Source organism: Apteryx mantelli, chromosome Z (genome assembly GCF_036417845.1).
Source record: "Apteryx mantelli isolate bAptMan1 chromosome Z, bAptMan1.hap1, whole genome shotgun sequence".
In the NCBI taxonomy this organism is placed as follows: domain Eukaryota; kingdom Metazoa; phylum Chordata; class Aves; order Apterygiformes; family Apterygidae; genus Apteryx; species Apteryx mantelli.
This window is the reverse complement of record NC_090020.1, coordinates 85,757,189-85,779,629: the sequence shown is the minus strand read 5'-3', so window position 1 is coordinate 85,779,629 and position 22,441 is coordinate 85,757,189. Positions and strand designations below refer to the sequence as shown.

The 22,441-nt window shown below is 46.6% G+C and overlaps 1 protein-coding gene across 1 annotated transcript in view; it reads right to left on the bottom strand.

The window, feature by feature from the left end:
• The window catches only part of DCC (DCC netrin 1 receptor), a 593,344-nt gene that overhangs the window by 171,598 nt on the left and 399,305 nt on the right, over nucleotides 1-22,441 (bottom strand). Inside the window, exons 8-9 of the mRNA XM_067315554.1 lie at nucleotides 19,189-19,345; nucleotides 11,281-11,435 (exon numbers count right to left, since the gene is read on the bottom strand). Coding sequence (XP_067171655.1) covers nucleotides 11,281-11,435; nucleotides 19,189-19,345 — 312 coding nt within the window. The remainder of the gene's footprint in view (nucleotides 1-11,280; nucleotides 11,436-19,188; nucleotides 19,346-22,441) is intronic.

Sequence of the window (22,441 nt, the reverse complement as noted above, 5' to 3'; positions counted from 1 at the left end):
CTCAGCAGAGATTTGTGGATGATTCTCCGTAAAGTGGAGCTCCAGTGCTCTTGTACAGAGAAGCATGAGACAGTGCAGGAGAACAGAAGTACAGCAACGGCCAAACGTTGCTAGATTATGTCTCGCCAACAGCAAGTTAAGTACAGGGCCATGCTGCTCAAGGACTACTGAATCAAAAAGATCCCTTGATGGACATTAACGACACAGGAAAGAAATTGCGCACAGCCCGAAATAGCTTTCAACTGCAAAATATTTCATGCTGGCAAGGCGTCGTCGTCGTCAAGAGCTATCTGCAGTGCTCGTTCGGAAGCGATGGCTGTCTTCTCCTCTCACGCTGGCGGCCAGGGGCAGCGAGGTGCACCGCCTCTCCTGCACCGCGGACGGGGTACGGCGGAGCCCGGCAGAGCCACCTGGCCTCTGTGCTACCGTTTGCATCAGCGATCTATAAATATGGATATTTCATGCAAATGATGAAATGCCTCAATTTGCATCTTTGATTAAGATACGCTCATCTGTTCTGCTTTTATTTTATTTTTTTTCATATAAAAGTGGTTTTTCTATCCTTTCTCTGAAAATCAGGCAAAGCAAAGCATTTTGTCTGGCTTAATGGTGCCACTGCATCTCAGCAAATCTGAAGCCAGTGTAGCTTATTAAAAAAAAAACAAAAAAAAACAATTAGACAACAGCCACTGAATTCTTCCTATCAACAACCTCTGTGAACCACTAAAAGGAAGGGAGCAGGCAAGAAAGCCATACCTCAGAAATGGAGACTCCCTCTTTTCATTTAAAGCTTTTGGAATTTTTTCACTGAAACAGATTATTGCTGGTAAACATGTTCTTCACACAAATCAAAAGGTTTGGGAAAAACTTTGGTGACAATTTTTGCTTAGAATGAGAAATGAAGCAAAATATGTCCATAATGCTGAAACATCCAGTACTGTCATTACTGAAATGAAATATTTTGATGTTTCCTTTCCAAATAATTTCTAAAATGACATCCTCTGCTTTTAACGTAAGCTTTTCACCAAAGGTTTACATAACTGAAGTCAGAATGAAATATATTGTTTCATTACAACAAATAAAAAAACAAAACATCCAAGAATTTTTGTTTTCACCGTACATCAGAGTGCCACCAGAGAGCCCAGCTTCATCATTTCTTGTGAACCACAAACTTCTAGCTCTTGCCCTACTTGTTATACTCAACATGTAATAAATTGGCATCTTGAACCACATTAAATATTGACATCATAAATATCCTGCTCAGGGGAACTCCTGAAGCTTTTGGTGTTGAGGAGAGACTCTGTCTCACAGAGGCAGCTCGTTTAGGTCCAACGAGTCTCCAAGGTCTCCCCAAGCTGCAGTACAAGTGTTTTTCCCCGGCGCAGAACGCCAGGACCTGGTTCATGAGGCCCTTGGTCCTCCCTTCACTGCCTTACACCCAAGTGCTGCGGAGAGGTGCTCCACCACGAGCCCTGCCAGGATGAAGCTACGGAAGAAATCACCTCTGGAGAGACGACAGTATCCAAAAGTGACATTTTCCACTTACTGAAACATAAGGTTATGTCTCCGTGCATCAGCTACCACTGGCTCTGGATGGCATCTCACCTCATCCCTGAAGGTGTCCGTGTAGAAAGCCGGCTGGCCCCGCGGCACGCCGGCATCGCCCCAGGGGTTGGCGAGGGCGGGAGGAGATGGAAAGGAGGAAGCCCACCTGGCACTGCCCTGTCCCACCTGGCCTGGAAACCCTGCCGGTGGCTCTTGGGTGGGTTGGTGGGATGGCACGCCAGGCGGCAGGGAGCGCCGGGGCTGCCTGTGACCGCGGGCCGCAGGAGGCAAAGGCATCTGCACCCAAATAGTCAGCTCCTAGTCATGGCCACAGCCTCATCAATCGATGGAAAACACAAAATAGTTTTAAAGAAGAAGTAACCAGAGAGAAAGAAAAATATTTCTAATTAAAAATACTACTTTTTTTTTTTTAAACCAATAATTTGCAAGATCACAAAAAACGTGCAGACATTGTGAGGAGAGGAAAAGATCTACTGGAATCAACAGGAAACATTATTTAGCTTAAAATTATTAAAAACCCCTGGGAAATACCTTTGCGGGGCCTAGAGGAACACCTCAGCCCCGAGAGGTGGCTCTGCCCGGTGGCAGGGGGAAGCAGCAGTGCCGTCGGTCATCCCGGCCACGGCGCGTCACAACAGCACGCGAGAGGAAGAGCGTTTCCCACCACCGCTGCGGCGCGGCCGCCGAGACCAGGGCAGCGAGAGCGCGCGGCGCTCGGGGCGAAGGCCAAGCCGGAGATTTATAGGAGGAAGCAAGGCACAAGGGCTTTCGGCATCTTTCTTAGGCTGTAGCGCAAGGAAATGAAACGTAATGCTGTGGCTAACGTTGGCTACTTTTACAAAACCCTGAGCAAACATCTCCAAAGGCACTCCAGAACGGTACGCTTCAGAGACATCTTCAAACCTTACCAAATCAAAAGGATTTTTTTTTTTTAAATTTGCTTTTTCAGAAGGTGGAAAAATCTGCGTATGGGGCTCTGAACAGAAAAGCTTTCTGGTCTAGCGACAACCTCGCTAACGGGAAGGAAACCGTACCTCAAGCTGGTGCTGATCTGGAGCGCGCTCAATCAAATACTGCCGCTTCTGCCCCGAGCGCGAAGCCACAGTTATCCCCAAAGGATTCCTCATAACTTCCCTAGGAAGGAGCCACGGCAGGCGTCCGGGACAACCTGCATTCCTCAGCCACGGGCTCCCTTGCTCTGTGCAACGGAGGCTACCAAGACTGAGAAAGGTCTCAGAAAGAGGATATGCAGCCATTCAAATTCAGTTTTAACTACCGTAACACAGCAATGCATGTTCCTAATGAGACTGACGCTTTTCAAAGGAAGAAGTAGAGCTGGTCTAAAAAGAAAAAAAAAAGATTCCGAGCCTATCGTTTCGGTTAAGACGAACGATGAATCGCAAATCAGTAATTTGTGGTACTTTGAACTGAACCCAAGACAATTTTAAAATAAACAACTTTACTCTTTGGTTTTGATTTGTTTTTTTAACTTAACTCTTAGTTTACAAACGTGCTAACAAATTCTCCCGCTTTTGCTGAGCCAGAATGCGCCCTCCTAAACCGCACGTTTAGGATGTTCCCGAGAAAATGCCTGCGGAGCGTGGTGATCTGCTTCTCCCATCTCAACCGAGTCCTCCCGGTAGGTTTAAATAGTAGTTTACTAATAGCTGCTTGGCTCCAGGGGACGGTAACATCCCGGGGCCAGAGAGGCCTCCGGTTCACTGTTCAATGGGTTAAATACCTGCAAGAATCTGATCTTGGTGGGTTTTGGAGAAATATTGCAAGAAATGACCACGCTCTCACCTGGTCACTTTTTTTGGTGCGTCAAAGGGAGGTGAGAATCTGGCTTCAAGAAAGAGATGCTCAGAGTATTTTTCTCTCCTCTTCTTTGGAACGTTTTCCCAAAGCTTTCAGGAAGCAGCACAAAATAATTTTTCATTTTTCTCTTTTTAGATCCCTCCTTCTATTTCCCTCTTGTAAACTGCCAGTTTTAATCAGGCTCCCTGTGATGCATAGAGAAATACCTATTCAGCTGGTAAGTGCTTGATGGAGTCACTGAATCTGGCTTAATATACTGAATTTTGTTCCACAAGAGAAACTAGGAGTTTAATGGAAAACAGAAAGAAAATAAATAAAATCATGGCATTAAAACCTAAGCAGATTCTGAAGAATAAAACAGCATGGGAATTTATAATTTCTATTTCATTTGAAATGAAACTCGGTGTAAAAAATAAAGCACAGGAAACAAAGGACAAAAGCCATAACACGAACACATCCACGGGTCTGAACCCAGATTTCCATCCCACAAGAGAGCACCGAAGGCAGCAGGGCGAGGGAAGCCACGGGAGCTGGACATCTGCAGGAGCCCACACAACGTCCTCGTCACCCGGCCAGAGCGAACGCAGCCCCTAACTGCTCAACCACATCCACGACGGGACCAGAGGTATAAAAAAAACCTCTCGTTCAAATACACTTTCCTGTCTCTGTTGTTTACTCGAAGAAAAAAAACAACAAATAGAAACAACAACAACGAGCCCTAACTGAAGAGTGGGAAAGTCGCTCCAGCCAGAAGCAAATGTTCCTTTCCCAAGGAAGAAGAAAAAAAATTAAATGCTCGGAAAAACTAAGCGGCTGGGAAGCCAGCAGCAGGAGTCTAAGCAAAAGAGAAAAACAGACAACGCTGTTTTTGCCTTCATGCCTACCCCAACTTTCACAAAGGAAAGACACGTTTCATTAAAATCTAAAGCAATTGAAAATCTCCCCCCGCCCCAACCTTCCATGTAAATTACTCATAAAATTAAAGAACCATGTAAGAATGGCATAAAGTTACCCCAGGGTGTATTTTACTGAACCATTATGGAAGAATACACACAAATGAGGAGGATATTAATGACTCAACAGAACACATTTTTCAGTACCTCTTTGCACTTTCATCAAACGACAAGAAAAATTCACTACTGAAGCAATACACGGGAGATGCTTAAATTTTTGCCTGGCCCGTCTCTTTAATATATTGATAAACATCTCCCACGTCTTTCCCAACCCAGGCTGTCCAAAGCAGAAGCAGTCACTCCCTATCCTGGAGATCTTTTTGTACACGCAAAACCTGGCAGGATGAGGCGGCAGACTTGGACAGAGACGGGTTTTTCCCTTTAAAGTAATAAAGGTAATGTTGTTACAGACTGACGGATGGAGAGGAGGAGAGTCGCGTCCTCCGTTCATCGCTGTGACAGCTGACAGGGGACAGACTGCAGCCGCAGAAGACACCCCATGCAGCCCCATGACACCCTCATTAGATGGGACTAGCTGCAGACTTTTTTCAAGTTACTGATTTCTTCTGCGTGAGAGCTAGTGAGGACGGACAGGCTGTCGCAGCCTGGGCCGGGGAGGGCCACTGCGCCGCGTGGAAACCTGGCACATATTTGACACGCAGCACAGGCAGGCCAAGGGCGACCAGGTGGCCCAGGCTTGCAGGACACTGCCAGGTGCTTGCGGGCGCCCACCAGGTCTAGGCAAACGCCGCGACGTTTTTTGGGGCGCAGGGATGTTTTTCAAAGCTCCCAGCGCTCGGAGCACTTTGCAAACGAGCGGCAGGAGGAATTTCTTTTAATTCCGCTCCAGTCTGGAGCACTGGAGCTGGAGAAAGGCGATTTTCAGCTCTGTATTGCCAAAACCCTGATCTAGCCACCCATGGTGACAGGCTTTATAAATTAACTGCGGTGCCTGACAGGTTTCTGAAAACATCGTGTTGCTGTCGCTTCAGCCAGACCTTGCCTATCATGAGATGACAAAAATCTCTTAACAGTCTCCCTGGTAAAGGTTGGGCTTCCATGTATCATAAAAGATCCCGCTGCTTAAAGGTGACTGATCTCCTCAGTATAGGGCAGCCACAGCAGAAGCAATTACTGAATTTGGGACCAGGCTTTTCTGCAATCGTGGCTGCCCCAGGAGCACCTGGCATCTGCCACTAATGGGCTACGCTGCACCTCGGGGCCCCGGGCAGCACCCGCTCCAGTAAGGACAGCTTCACCCCGACCAAAAGCCTTTAAAGGCTGCACAGCACACGTCCCGGGGAACAGGCAGATGCTTCACGTCGTAAAAATGACAGATGGAGACGTAAAAAGCGCAAGCCTGCTGACCCATCATCTACCCACACCGGACATCGCATCGATCCTGGCTTTCTTGTAAGCCTTCCTCGCGGCGGGGCTAATAATCCTTCCCCAGCCCTCCCGAAGGCGGTTTTCTTCTTTTAAACCAGCAATTCAGCATTATTTTTAGTGACAACACTATCATCGGCGTGACGGAAAGGGACGGCCCAAGCAGCTGACGAGGACGTGACGGCAGAACTGGTGTCCCCTGAAATGCCGTGCACCTGACCCCGGCGGGCCTCGTGCCGCTCCGCCCTGCGACCCCGGCAGCCTCCTAAGGGCTGACGACTGGCATCGTCCCTACACTGGGGCCTAAAGTGGGCGAGCCTGACACAAGACTTCAAAAAATTCAATTACTCCAGCACATATTTATTCTTCAAACTGAAATTGCACAGGTCAACATACGTGGAGCTGATTATTGCTTGATGAAATGCCAATCTACATGGGGTTAAAAGACATCCCTGCCCTCCCTTGCCTTTATATGAGAAAATTTCATAGCATTAATTTTAATGTTTTTTTAATTTTCTATGCAGTTTTGGCATTTGTACAAGAAACGTATGTTAAAGTAGACCACAGCTGAAATTCTGTCTATGTCCTTTTAACATTCCCTGTGCAACTAATAACCTCAAAGAACATTGTCTCTACAGCAAAACTTGCAGAGAAAAAGAACTTGAGCAGCTTCTGGTGCAATTGCTTTAATGTAGCATTGATGGCAGTTCTTGCTGCTATTTGTCTCAGGTGCAGCCAGGAAGCAATAAACAAAATGTTTCCCCACCAAAATCACAAAAATGATGCTCTCAAATCACAAAGGGACTATTTCTAAGCATAGATACACACCAGCCTGTAATGGGAATTGAAAGCAATTACAAAAGTATCTAGACAAGTGTGGATCTCGGTGATTTTAACCCAAGTCGAGCAGTCTCCTATGGCAGATCATGCTCTCGCTGCTGTATGGTGCCCCATTTATTACCTAAGTCCACCCCAACCTCTATATATTTCTGCACCTAACAGCCACGACCAGTACTGTTGAGACAGGATGGGTTGGGCACATGTTATGATGGGTCAGCGTAAGGGACTGAAGAGAGAGGGATGGCACAGGAGTCTAGCAGGCTCCAATCTCAGAGGGAAACGTAGGGATTCAGCTTCTCTGGAAATCTGGATGCCAATTTAAATAGCTAAGACAGACATCGAGCCTCAAGAATGTCAGCCCAAGTGCTGGTCTCCTCTTAGTAATAGGCATATATGCATTAGAACAAGGCTGTAACGACTCAGTAGGCTCTACCGCTATGGAAGCCCGACCACAGATCTGTCTGAGACCAGCTGGTGGATGTCTGCCTCCTGAAAGTCAACCAGAAGTTTGAATGCCTGCTTAAACAAGGACCTGAGTGTCCTGAGTCCTCAAAATAAAAAGTCTATCATGGCCAGCCAAGAAAATTTCTCCCAGCCAGGGGACTAAAAACAAATTAGGAGGTAACATTACTGCTACAGTGATCATAATCTGTCTCATAGAAACACACGATTACCCACAATCACAGAGAACGCCACAATGCGATTTCCAAGCTGAAAATGCTGATTCGACCAATGGATCAGCTCTCCGGTTCATATACTCCTTAGGAATTATTAAGCAGAAATGCTTTGATCAAATGATCCAAACCTATTCAGGTGCTGACCCTCCATACGGGATCCAATGGGACAGGGTGTCCGGGTCTGGTGCCTCAGGTACTAACAGCCCCAAACTCCTGGTGCCATCACCGAGACCTGACAGTATACTGGGTGCTACACACGGCCCCCATCCTCCTCCGTTCAACGCCTGGGAACAGCAGGACCGGTAAAAACATCTCCATCCTGTAGCAGCTCATGGGCAACAAGACACGAGGAAACGGCAGGCCCACCACCTCCCTCAATAAAAGACGCTCAGGAGTGTCCCAGGGCTTCCCGTGCTCCGAGCCACCTCCCCTCATTTACCCCCACTGAAACACTGGTTTCCAATCCAGCTGTCAGGGCAAGGCAACTTCCCTCTCGCGACTGTGTTTACCTTTTTCTACTGGAAGCAGGAACGTGCGGAGATAACCATGCCCTGCTGGGAACCTAACAGCAAAAACGCCAGCGAGCCATGGACTCCTCACTCCCAAATGTCCCCAGGAAAGTTGCTGCTGATTTTATTTACTCACTCTTCTCTTCACTTGGCTTCTCTGAGATGCACAGAAGGATCCCAAGGGGAAAGCTAAAAGCAGCAGAACATCCTTCTGCAGGACAGGACAAGGCCTGGAGTGTGCAATGAAGAGTTGATGCTGCCCCGCTCACACGAACAGACTTATAACCGAGGCCAAGGGGAGAAAAATGTTGAATCTTTGGCCCAAGCCCTCAAGCTGAGTCAGTCGAACGTGAGGGAGCCGTGCAGTGGCTCTGTGTGCAGGAGAGGCAGCTGGGAGTAGAAACCCTCCTGGCCACCTCGGTGGGGAGTCGCGGCAGGGTCCCAGATTTGCTCCCTTGCTATAGCCCAGGAGGCGGCAGACATATGGAAACACAGATGGGCTTCTGGGAGTCTCTTAAGTGGGTGTAATAATACTTCCCTGCCTCAGAAGAATGCAGTAATTAATTATTCTTTATAAGCCCTTGCAGATCCTCAGGTAGGAGCTGAACTACCAGAGCGCGCTGAACTGATCTGCTGGCGCACAGATGCTCCAGGCGCGTTTCCAGGCTGTGCGTCACACAGCAGCGGCAGCCGGGCGCGCGGAGGCTCTTTGGGACATCCCGACCTGCCTCCCTGATCATCTTCTCTTTCACCAAGTGCTTCTAATACACCCAGCACAGATCGCCTAGGAAGCTGGTCTGAATTCGTAGGGGCCACGAGGAGAACGGAGCCGGTCCCCCAGTGGGGAGCGGGAGGACGACCTCCAAACCGCGGGCGGACCGCTTCAATCCGCCGGCTCGAGGCCGGCACGGCTCGGCCGCTTCATCCTCTGCGACACCATCGCGAGGAGCCAAAACAATAACTCACAAAGTCTCCGCATGCGGTATGAAAAGATTAGACAAGGCTTAAGCAGGCAGGGATTTAAATCCTCACTGATAATACTGTAGTGAAATTATATACCATAAAGGCAGGGAAAAAGGGGTTGTAGTTTACTAAAAAGAAAAAAAAAAAGGGAGGGGGGTTTAATCGGGGGACAAAAGCCTTCATATAAATGTAACCCATATATTCTGGATGATTATTTCAAAAGCTGGAACTTCTGCTGTTGATCTTTTAAACTGATTACTGAGAAAATGTATGCGCTTTTAGAAACAGGCACTGACAGACATGAATTTCAGATGTCCTTTTTCATCAGCTTTTTCTTCTTTAACAATGCCAGATTGCATAATACTTCTGATATTTTCAAATAATGTGGAAATTCAATTTATGTGAAGCCATGTAATTTATTGTACAATAGTTACAGCATGTTCTAAAAGACAGCGCACGGAGGCTGACGGGTTTCCAGGACCAAAGAGAGTTGTCTCAAAATGATAAGATAATTTGGTCAACAGGAAGAAATGAAAAGAAAAATGGAAAGCAATATTTTCTCCATGCTCAAACTTGACACTTCAGAGAAATTTCGAAGTTATTTAATAAGAAAGCTACTCCACGTGCCTACGTTTTGCATTAAGCAGGGTAGGCAATTCTGTGCCGTGCCAGCTTCCTAGAGTAACAGCAGGGGGTAGCGATGCATGGCTTTCGCTTGCATTTTGGGAAGGGGAAGGAAATTTCCGGAATGAAATATTATTTTACTTCTGTAAACCGTACACATACAGACATATATATACACTATATAGAGAAATATATAGAAATATGTGTATGTGCATTTGTGTTTCTAAATGGTCATACGTTATTGACAGTTAAAATGCTACCTTACTTTTAAAAGGCTCAGATTCACAACCTTATTTTCAAGTACTATTTCCCCCCAAAAGGCCTGAAAGACAACCTTGTTTGTGCTCGAACATGACAGTTGCATAACTGCAAATAAGTGCAGTAAGCGGCACGGTAATCTCAGAGCAGGAACTGAAGACATCTAAAATATGAGGGAATTCAGAAAAAGCAGAAATCTAAATATCTCAGGTGGTATTTTGCAAACATCACTACTCCTGAGGGTTTGGGGTTGTTTCAGGAATGCTGACAGGTAGCACATGACCTGAATTCCCAGCTTCCCGTGCTCCGGGTCCAGCCCACACTCCAACTGGGGCCACCAAGCCCCAGCTCCCGGCTTCCCGCGCTCGTCGGTGGTCTCCAACACTGACTCTGAACACCCCAACAGAGGTCTTTCCTGTGGCTCTGTTCAACCCAAGCTGGAGCCCACATTGAACCATGTAAAAGCCATTTTAAGCCATCCCTCGCGCTTCCCTTACGCAGGATTTGTTTCCAAGCCCCTACTCCAGTCCCTGCCACGGAAAGTCATCCCCATCTCTGCCACCTGCAGCAACAAGCCACCCGCAGCCATGCACCGAGGAGACACACTCCACGTCTTTCCAGCACAGCTGTTACCTTCACACGACGAGGGGCTTTCAGACAAAATCTGCCTTTTGGTTAAAATTCGGTACATGGCAACGTGTGACAATGGCCAACGGTTTTTGCGCCTCTGCTAAGTGTTAGGTTTTCCACCTTAATACCCAGGAAGAACATATTCCAGCAAGGACTTACTGAAGAAGCGTAAAAGGAGCATTTAACCTCCCACAAGTCGCCCCTTTGGTTCTCCACACCTTACGAGCCAGCGGCTGTCAATATGCTCTCCTCAGACCGAGTAATTAGAGGTAAACAGCACCCAGCTCTACCTAAACGGGAGCTGCATCCACCCCAGATGCTAAAAACTAGGTATCGTTCCCATTCTGATCAACAGGTCTTCTGAACAACTAGTTCTGCTGTGGAAGGGCTCAAATAACGTTTCGGTCCTTTCTTCACAGCATCCCTGCTCTGGGACAACGGATGGTCCAAATAAAAAAAACTGCCATAAAAAAGGCCGAAAGAAACCTTCTTTCTGGAGACCAGGCATGCGTGGAAACAGTTAAAATCAAACGAGACATACAGAAAGAGAAAATTACCTACAGAAGCTTCAAATGGTTCTGAAGATTAATAAAATGTATTTACAGCTAAACATTAACTAATATAAAATATTTGCTTTTAAACACGAATAAACCAAAGGGTTCACTCCAGCGGAAAGTCTGTGCATCTTCCAGTGAGTTTATAATGCGTCTGATTGAAAAACAACTCCTTATTTATCAAAACAGGTTTTGTATCACATATGCTGCCACATAATAGAAGGTGGGAGGTGTGATTATCAAAGTCAGGACGCTAAATAACAACATGCTGTTGTTGATCAGGCCAAATGCTCTGTAAGTACCTCTAGGAACAACGAGGAAAAATTACTGCAAATTTAGGAAAGGTTTTATTTACCAAGCAAAATAGCTGTGCTATAATATTTACTAGCAAATGCTATGTGAAAACCTTAAATTAATGCATTATGATAAACAGGGAGTTGCTGAAGGTGTAGTTCATCGCTAAAACCACCCTAGCCAGGACCCTGCTACTCTGCAGACTTACGCTCAGGCTGCGTGGCGACCTTGATGGGCTGCGAGCTCTCTCCGGGCCCCCACTCGTTGTAGGCCACCACGCGGAAGGTGTAGGTCTCCTCTGGCTTTAGGTTCCCCACCGTCAGCTGAAGCGTCCCAGTCTGAGATGTGTTGAGTGCCCGCTCCCTACAGAAAAAAAAAGTCACTTAGGAAAATTAACTTAAATGTGCATGCAGATCTTAAAGTATTACTTAGTTATTCGGTCCACAGCTTGCAAGGTGTGGTTACTTATCAAACTTCATTCTGGGGCTTGCACGTCTACAGGTTTTCTGTTAAGCTGACTTTTACTTTAAAAAATTAATTCAGGTAATGAGGTCCACAGGAAATACTGCAAATGCTACAAGAAAGACTCGTATTGTAACACTTCATAGGCAAAATCCTATATTGGTTCTTTGCCTTTCTTAATACAACAGGAAAGGAAAAGAGATAGAAAGAAACAGCTATTCAGTAAAGGAAAACATCTGTGATATAGAAAGCAAGATGCACGCGGATCATAAACATCTGGCTAATGACGGAAAAGCAGGTCCTGATGGTTGTGCAAGCAGAGCCGGGGCCGAGCCTCCAGCAGATGCACCCGCATGAGCCCAGCATCCCCGTGCCGGGCACCTCCCGTCGCTGGGCCAGGAGCGGCGGCCCCGTCACGGGCAGCGGGATCGCAGCACCCGCTCTTTGGAGGGTGCCCTCGTCGCCGTCCCGACACCAAAAGCGCACAGAGTCAAAGGGGCGTCTGCGCTTTGGCACTAGCCGCTCTACACTGGGTCAAGCTCTACAGAGCTGCGGGTTGGATGAGAGCAAATGACTGATAAGAGAGACACAGACCTAGAATCATTAACACAGGATTATCCAGGAAAAACACTATCCCTAAACAGTAAAGCGGAGTTTAAATTGGATGAAATCACAGTCATTTCATGGACAATCTGCAAACACAAGTAGGTAAAATTGCTCTGTAACTGATTTATTACGGATGGCAGGCGTAGCTCTTCTCCTTTACTAGAAGCTCTCAGAAAAGTTAACGACAGTAACAAAAAAGGTAGATTTCATGCTGTGGAAAAATCATTTAAAACGGGACGAACTAATTGTCGGACGGCTGTAGCGCTGCCGCGGTTCTACTTGCTGCACCAGGTACAGCAGCAGTTCAGGGCACACAGTTCCTTTGGGGAGCATTTCCTCAAAAGGCAATTTCTCAGGCCACAGCACGGTCTCGTCCTACGAGCGATGGTGTCTACCATTGCTCCAGCCTTCTGAGAACCTGCTGAACCCAACTCTGGTGAACACCCTCCAGGGAGAACTATCATATTGTGCCTTATCAGAGACAAGGGTGGTTTAATACATCTAGTCCAGCAGAAAGATTTTCGGTGACACTTGCCAAAGCCAAAGCGGAGCTGGGAAGGCTGCTGCTCCCAAACAAGGTGACCGGCAGGCAGAGCCTTTGCTCTCCTGAACAGAAGCCGAGCTGGGCTTCACCAGCTCAACTTGTCTCATTTCATTCTCTTGCCGCTTCTCTCTGATTTCTATTTTCAAACTGCAGACGTAGGAACCAAGTTGCATGGCAAACAGCCCCAGCGGACGGATAACAAGCTCGCTGGCTCCGAAAGCAGCAGTCCCACAGACCGGCTCAGATGCCCCGTAATGTCTGAACTAAACAACAGCAAGCTTTTCGTGAATCCTTTGAAATGAAGGAACCCATGGCAGGAGCAAAACACACATCCTGACCTCCTTGCTGCAGGATTATGGGACTGTCAGCAACTGTACCTTACTGTATACATCTTTTTTGTCAGTAACAAAAAAGCAACAAGATGACCTTTCAGCCTCAAAATAGTGAGAAAGAAGTGAGAGAAGAAAGGAGGAGATGAAGTGACAAAAACAAACTCGTCGGATCTCTGTTTTAGTAATTCTCTATGACAGTGCTACCTGTGGTCAGGCATATATGCAGTTCTGGAAAAGTTGTGAATCTGCTCCTAATACCTAGCAAAGAAAAAAAAAAGAAGTGCACACATATGCTGCACTCTGTGCACTTGAATTGCCCGTGGAGCGCTGTAATTTCCTGAGCCAAGACCAATCTACGTTTCAGGTTAAAGGGGCTGGCTCAGCATAACTCTCTTATCTTGCGTAGCTTGGGATGTAGGTGGAAAGCGCTAGGATGAGGTGTGAAATCCTGATACAGCCCATTCTGCATCTAACCGCAGAAACTGCAGAGCAACAGAAAAATCAGGCCCAGATCACACAGGCATGAGCCCATCCGGGGCTGCTATTCTCCCTCTCAAACCTCCAGGGGATGCATCGCACCCACAGCCTCATCCGCTTGGACCCAGAATCACCGAAGGTAGTGCTCTATAATTAGACCGTACTTATGGCTGCATCGTTCAAAGCAATCTCAGCAGCTCCAACACTCATCGCGCGCTGGGTGTCAGAGGGTTTGGGTGTCCAGCTGCTTCAGGGCACCTCCACGCTGCGTGATGGGACCCTCGTGCCGGAGGCGCTGGGGCCCGGCTGTAGCAATGACTCCAGCTGATAAACCCACACCTAAGTGAGGGGTGCACCTCGGTCCCCGTCGGCAGAGCGACACGGGTGCTATGCTGTGCTCAGACTAGCCCCGTCCCCCAGGACCCACGTCTGGGCGATCCAGCTCCATGGGAGCCAGGAGCCGTACAAGGACCCAAGGACATCACCGCGGTCAAGCTGATGAACCCCACGAGCCGTTGCTGGCAGCGAGGGGGCTGCGCCGCTCTCAGGCCAGCCGGCTCAGTCTAGACAAAGCTGGGCACATCCTTTCCAAGGTCTCTTCCAAGGTCCTTTCCAAAGCAAATGAGCTCAGGTCCAATGCCGGGCTCGCACGATTTGTTTCCAGCTCTGGAGCAGCTTTGAAGAGAGGAGGCTTCAGGCTTTTCCTTCTCCGTATCTCAGAAAACTACTGAACAAATTGAGGCTTTACATGTTTTACTTCCTATATTTGGGGGTTTCTAGCTGCTGGATGTAGAGCATCTCCCAAACAAAGTGCCAGGAGCCTGACATCTGAGGCCAGAAGCGTTCTTCCTCAAAACCGGAGACACGCTCACGCTCCTCGCCTTGCACCTTGAGCTAATGGCCTGTGGCTGCCCGGTGCCTCGCCTCCAAACGCAGTCGTTTCCCCCATTTCATTTTCAAACAGCAGTGCAAGATCTTGTAACTTCAAAAAAAATAAAGAAAAAAGAAATGGACTGTATCAAAAAATAAATGTTCCAAATTTGCCTGAGTAAGGACTGAATAATAATGAAGCGAACACTGCAGGACTGAGACCAAGAGAAATAAAACGAAAGGAAGGGGCGAGCTTCCCCGCTGAGCCAGCTGGGACTGCGGGAACGGTCACACCAGAGCCCACCCAGCCCCACCTCGTGTCCCGACAGCAGCCAGATATTGGGGGCTTACAGAGGAATAAGAGAAACAGGATGGAAATGCCGTGGTTATTCTGCAGGCACGGTATTCCTGGCTATGGATTACTGGAATTTCTCGGATACAGGTTGCACCCAGATCATCACAGACACCTCGGTGGATCCACCTCCCGTCAAGCCGTCAAACCTCACCCCGAACTCATTAATGCTTTGGGCTTCTGCGATATCCTGCGGCAATGAGCGCCGCAATGCAATTACGAGTTGTGAGAAAAAATAATCCTTTTATTTTGTTTTGTTTTAAACAGGCTGCCTGCCAATGTCACACCTGACAGTGACATCTTTTATGATGCCTTAAACCCTCCAGCGAGCAAAGGAAAAAAAGCTCTTTATAAATATAATAACCCTACGCTTTTCTTTCTAAAATAGATGTCTGAAACATGTCAGATGGGTGTTGTAAAATACGTGGCTATTTTCTCCCTTGAGCTTCAGCGCAGATACCTGAAGTTCGGCACCCGTATACAAAGGCCATCGCCGGCTTCGACTTGCAGGGCCGGGATTAACAAGGCAGGGATTTAACACCGGCAGCTCCCGGGGGTGCCTGGAGAGCCGGTGCTGGGCGAATTTTTGGTCCACGTCTCGACCCGCCGCTGCAGCCTTCGGGCGCTGCCGGCGATCGAGGCGCCCGGCATCTCGGACCCCGGCAGCTTTACGCTTGGGGTCTTCTTTCTTAAGCCTGGCCATGAAGAACAGTCTAAAAATAAAAGACCTTGCCTAAAGTCATTCAGTTATTTGTAAAATGGAAGCTCCGACACGTAATTTCCAGTGAGTGAAGATCATGTTATATCACGGTATCAGCATGTAAAAAAGATAATTACAGTTCCCATATATCTCTTAGGTGTGTAACAAATGCTTTTATAATGTTTCAAACACCTAATTAGTTACTTCAAGTAAGACAAGTCATGTTAATGTTCCTTGCTGTGAAATGAATACTATTAATTTTAAAATGGATGGACTTTTAGTACCTCGACTTCTTTTTTTTTTTATCTCCCATTATCACTCTCCCATGAAATTATATAAAGTCCTTGATTGTAATAAGCAAACCTCAAAACAAATGTAAATAGTTCAGCCGGGAATGATATTTCAGAACCCAAGCTAATCCTGAAGGTATGCTTTAATCAAATATAAGTTTTTGTATTCAATTAAGTGGTCCCTAGATTAATTTTTTCAGCCTGCATCATGCAGGCAGCTAATCTGCAAGATCCATTGGCTTCTTGTGACCATCTATGCATCTATTAATTTGTCATTAGAAAAAGTTCTAGTGAATGTTTAACTGTAAATAATAAAGGTCCCAATCTTGCAAGAGAATACCGTGTCCAAGATTTTTACGCTCAAACAGAATACTGCTGATTTCACGGGGCATTTTTCTTTTTTTTCTTTTTAAAGATCAGGGCATTAAATTTCATTTATTGGGAAAAATACTTGCTAACAGTCACCTAAAAAAAGGAGGGCTACTAATCAGAACCCATTATTCAAACCAACTTGACATTTCAAAGGTTGCAATCAAAAACCAAACTGTATTTTTAGTCCTTGTGTCCTGCCTAAAACACTGAACAGGAATATATTACTGCATAAAAACTTCTTAATTTTATAAAGAAATGTAGTGACTTTTAATTTTAAAATCGATTTTAAATTTTAAGTTTAAAAATAGTAAAGCAAATTCTCACCGAGAAGGCAGAATTACTTCAAAACTATGCATAGGTAATTAAATATATCTTGAGATTGTATTTGAGGAGTTATTTGGGGCTTTAGAGACATACGTAAGATCAAGAGCAAATCAGCAAAAATGAATGCTGTCTCTTTCTTTGCGGTAACTCGGATACTCCACTATCGTATAAATACCAAAGGCCTCTATGCAGCAATGCTCACCGGTTTAGGAGCAAGTGAGGGAGAAGGTACCGATGCAGAGAGCAGCAAACGAACGGTCTGGCAGAGAGGGGACCTCAGTCCCAAATCAGACCAGGCAACAGGGCGGCACAAAACAAGACCTAGAAGAAGGCCACGTTTCAAACGGCGAGCAGCCCAAATTATTCCACAAATTCCAGATTTTGTAGAATATGTGAAATGGGAACCTGGCAGAGGTTGTTCAGATATTGAATCTGCCCCATTTGGCAAACGTGCAGAACAGAAAGTCTCTAAGTCAACTTGCAATTGAATATGGGCCAAATCCAGATGCAACTGCTGTCGATTCTGAGAAAAGATGGAAACGGATCCCATATTCCCACCTGCAGGCCACCTCTAATTTAATAAAAAAATTAAGTTTCAAAAGCCTCCAGGGGAGTTGGAGGTCTAAGACCCGCTTCCTAAGCTGGTGTAGAAATGCAGCACGTCTCACTGAGATGCCTTCGCTCTTTCGTTCTCTATTTCACGTTTTCTTTCGGAGGTGCTCCGGGCTCTCTGGCCGGGCAGGAGATCCTCGCGTGCCGTCTGCCTGCGCCCCTCCGAGGAACGGCGCCCATTCGCCTCTGCGACACCCCGCTGAGTGCGGGGCTCTTCTCCTCCCAAGCCCGTAACGCGGGATTCGGGCACCTGTGGCTTACAAGCGTGAAGCCGCATGTTTACATTTTAACAGAAAATACACGCAATATCCTAATAAATACCCACCTGCTCGCGGATCCTACTGCCGACATCTGCTGTTTCCACTCGCCTTTTAAACAACCACCTTTTGTTGCCAGCAAGCAGTTTAAAAATATCTCGCTTTTTAATCTGAACTTGCATCTCGACCAGCAGCTCGCTGGAGCGCGGGTGTATTTTGTGGCTGCTTATTTATTTCCCGACGGATTTACGGCTGGCTTTCTCCTGGTCCGGGAAACCCGCCTTTCACCTCCAAGCGCTCTTCCCAGTCACCGGCAGGGAAAGCCCGGCGGAGCCCCGCGAGACGCCCGTCCAGGCCCGGAGACGCGTTTCCTTTGTAGAAATCACGTGCGAACACCGTGCGACTCAACAATGCCGCAGAAGCGTTTAAAGGAAAAATACCTTAATTTTGTGTAGCTGTTTGCCTGAAACTTTGCGAGACGACGGGCGCTGCTCACGGCGACTGAACTGGGCGATACGTATCCCAACACGTCCGACCTGCAGGCGGCGTTTTAAACCTCTTGCTGAGGAAGCACAGGGATCTTTTCTTTTTCCTTTTAACACAGAGCCCCCAGTTTTCTGCAAGAGCCCCTTGAACGAGGTGCGTATCTAGTTGGGAACTGAACTAAGGCATCTTTCCGGTACTTAGTACTTCACTTGGCGCAGCACCGCTGAACTTCCAGAAGAAAACTACTTTTAAGCGTAAGGAACCTGGAGTTAGCTCTTCATATATGCAACGCCAGAGATACCCGCAGTACCATAAAAAAGTCTTCTATCAGAATACGAATGCTTTCTCCTCGCAGCTAAACCGATAAGCCGAGTTACTGAGTCAGACCATGCCTTGTTCCAGTTCTGCGTGACAACTCTGATCTTCCCCGCACTCTGCCCCCCACCCACCTCCCCAAGTGAAGATGCCAAACAGGAAAAACCCAGCGCGCAGCCGCCACAGGGCTGGGGAGAAGAGCGCTCGAGCAATTGCCTGGGGGTTCCCGCTTTATTAGCTCTCGCGAATCCGGTACGCTTCGGCTTATTTTTCAATTAAATACAGATTCTTCTCCGGTTCCCCTCAGCACCCACGTGGGCGCGCGTCCCTGCCAGGCAGCCGCGGCGGGCTGGAGGACGGCACGCTTCAGGGCCGCTCCCGCTAGTGATGTGCAGGAGGAGAAAAACACGAGATTTCTCAAGCATCACTTAACTTTCCAAGTTAGGAAAACAAAACACAACCAAAGCAAACGTGCCATACCTTTCCGAGTGCCTAAAATGAGCATATAATGATGGGCAATCAGGCAAATGGGAAATAAAAGTCTGTGGTGCCATTACAGCAAAACGGCTATCTAGCGTGCAGCTCTAACACACGTGGCCAGAACAGCCCGGGCTGTTCCCGTTTTATCTGCAATAATGTGAAATCTCCATAGCCCAGGCCCGGGTTGTTTGCAAGATCTTACACTGTTTGCACTAACAGCGGTCCTCCTCTCAGGTTGATTAGAGCTCACCAAATTCACCCTCGCTAGGGATGTGAACAACACTCAAGCCTGTGTCTTCAGAGCAAGATGAAAAGTAAAACGTGGAGCTGCTAATATTTTATATTAGACAACTGAGCTATAGCTGGAGGAGGCAAGATCCACGGGCATCACTGTCATCACAAATTGTCCCTAATGCCAAGATGGTGAGTACCATTATATGAACTTCTGATATACGAAGCCTACAAAGATATATACTGCAAAGAAAAGCGTTCACGCTGGTTCTCACCATGGGGAGGAGAAGACAAAGCTGCGAGAATCACTTGCAAGGTACTTTTAAATCCTTCAGGCCCTTTCAGGAACGCGCCCACACAGACCAAGGCAGCAGGACGCTCACACAGTCCCGCCGGCGGAACCTACCTGTTGACGCCTTCCCTGGAGAAGTAGACCGTGTACGCCTGGACGCTCCCTCTTGCGTCGGCGGGCGGGCGCCAGCTGAGACGGACAAAGCGGCTGGAGACCAAGACAGGGACGACATCTCGGGGGGCAGAGGGGAGGACGCCGGAGCTCGGGATGGCTGGAGGGGAAGGAGAGGCGTCAGTCAGAGAGGCTGGTGGCACTGGGGGGTCGGGGCTCGGGGCCAGCGGGGTAGTGGACACAGCTGAGGTGTCACCAAACAGAGGGCCAAGGTGGAGCGGGAAAAGTATGAACAAAATGAAAAAGGGATAAAAGAGAGAGAAAGGAAAACTAACAGTAAAATCACAGCTTAAAACATACCACCCTGAACCATTAATAACCGTCAACGTTGAACAGCAAAACGTGAACAGGGTGCTTCCCACGATACTTGGAAATTATTTCTTGTACATGTGACTATAGAGTCTGATATGCTACTTTCTTCATTCACGTTCCACTATTCTCGTCTTTTATGCCCAAAGCTGCCGAACTATTTTACCTCACAAACAAGTAGTAACTCACCACTCAAAACCAGGTGCCTATAAACCCACCGGTCTGGGAAAAGCAGAAAAAAGCAGAGTCCAGCACATGACTTACTAGATAATTGCATCAGAGCAGGATAAAAAGAAAAGGAAAAAGACAGCGAAGGTTAATATTAACCTTGATATATATGGAAAAGTGCTCGGTCTATTTGCAAAATCCAGAAATGGCTAAATTGCTGATTCAAGCAGTAAAATTCATCTTATAAAGGCATCTCTTTACAGAGTTTAAGAGTCTGCGTGCTGTTCACCAAGCATGTATGAAAGCTGACCAACCAACACAAACGAACAAATTTAATATTTATTATTCGGCAATAATGTCAGTGGTCAGCTATACCCTGATCCAGCACATGCACCTCAGGGACCATCCACAGTCACCTCACCTTCTCCAAGGCCAAACATGTGGCACCAGGCCTGATTTCACCAGCCAAAGCTGCCTTGAAATGCAGGTTTGGCCATTGGTTTCAAACTAAGAAGCAAACTTTTTTCATAATTGCAGGTCATTTTTGGTCAGTCCTTGTGTATATATTGGTTAGTTACTGTATTAATAGCATTAATTTACTGTGAGATCATTAGAAGTGTTGAATTATCTAAACAGCTTATGAAGGATAGCTTTATGTAAAAAAAGTGACAGTCACTAAATACTGCCTTAAGATTTTTATCCTCCCTAAACTATTATTAACACTCATTATTATTATTATAAATAATAAATACTATTACCCCTTCCATATTGTCATCAATCCAAAAAAGAGGGAATTAAGGAATTTCCCAGTGGCATTTCCAGTGTAATGATGTGTAGAAAGAAAATATTAAGCCATAGTCTCAGTTCTTTTGGCTGCACAGTTGTGATACATTATTTGCACTGAGATTGTGTTTAGCATCCTTAGTCATGGGCCACTGATCTAAATAATGCGCAAACACAAGACTAAGTATAATTCTGTGTACATATCTACTAGAATGACGCAACTATTTTGCTTCACAGTCAGACTGAGCAGATTTAGGCTTCTGACCTATTCTATATGTTGACTTATGTATTATAAGCATGAGTGCACTGTCTTCTTCTGACGAGGACTCGATTAGGTAAATATCATTAGAGAAGTACCAAGGGCAAGATCTGAAAAAACACAGACACACATCTACAAGGTTTTTTCAGTGGAGCTTGGGTACCTAAATCAAAGACAGTAATTCAGAAAACTGCCCCATTACTAGCTACTTTGGCATCTGAGGGCCTGCAGAAACTCTCAGTTCCTCCAAAAAATATACAGGTCTCTGTTTCCTCTGCTGAAGAGGCCTCATCTTAGTTGAGCAGGGCAGTCTGGCACCCCTCTTCTGTTGAAGGTGATTTTGTATTCAAAAACTTGCAGGAAGATGAGCTCTAAGTCCAGACATTTACATTTAGGTGAGTAGGTGTTTGGGTCTATGTACAAGCTCAGTGTCTAAGCTCCCACCATAGAAAACGGGAGATCGCAGATGGTGGAGTCTGAAGAGCTTCTCAAACTACCAAATGGCAGGAGCTACCTTTAAACATGCTGAATAAGTATCTGAACAGCGGAGCTGAATCCACATCCTCAGTGTCCTTGCACAGGTGGATCCTGTGGAGTCTGATCTGGTAGCTGTGCTTGGAGCATAGAAACATGGAATTGAGCAAGATGCTCACAGTAGAGAAATTACATGCATTTATCACTTGACAATGTTCACCTTGTGTGTAATTCCTAATGGTTAGAACATTTACAGAGAATGGGAGAACTGGGTTACAGCTGATGCTTCCCCACCTGCTGGCATCTGCATCCCTTGGCCCAGCGCTCGCTGGTTTGGGTCTATCCGGCACGTACGGCCCTTTGGCAGCCACCCGGGGCTGCCGGCTCCACTCCCAGAGCTCGGCTTGGCTGCGGCAGCGACGAGCCACCGTAGCTCTGATGTGCTCTGCCGCTCTGGGCCATTCGGTCTTGCTATGGCCTTTTTTCTGCCAGATTGCGCAAACTGACCTTGACAAATTATTTTTGCAAACAACCCGAAGTTACTAAAATACCAGGGACAAAACTGAGGTGAAAAGCTGCAAGCCAGGGATGGAAGTTCTAATCCACTAAGTGTGTATTTCACTCCGGCTTTCAGTAAACTCTGTAGAGCTATCACTGACAAAAGCAATTTCACTTTTATTGTTGCTAGCAGTGAATAGCAAACATATATAGCACAATAGCACAATATAGAAAGGCATACAACCTGAAATTATCTCAGCAAGTAATATCTGAAATCCTTCAATCTTTCCTATGACTACACAAGATCAATCCACTACTTGTTAAACTGTCTTCATCGGAGTTTGACAGGGTCTGATTTTAGCCTGATGTGTTTTTTTTTTAACTCCTTATGAAGTTTAGCTTTCTCTGCTCTCAGGGCAGGGGGAATAACCATCTGCTTCTGCACACGTGAGCAAGAAACATTGCTCTGATTCATTTTCCACAAGCATAAGCAACTACATAACACAGGAAAAGCTGAATCTAAGCCAGTAGGGCCTGATTTTCATGTTTCCATTTAAGAAGGCAAATGGAGCATCTCATATCCAGAACCCAAAACTCCCATTATTTTTAAGACAGAATCCACTGAGATTTCTGTGATCCTCTTATCATTTTCCCAGTAGAACCCACCCTTGCAGTCCTGAAGCAAAAGTTTTTTTAGAAACACAG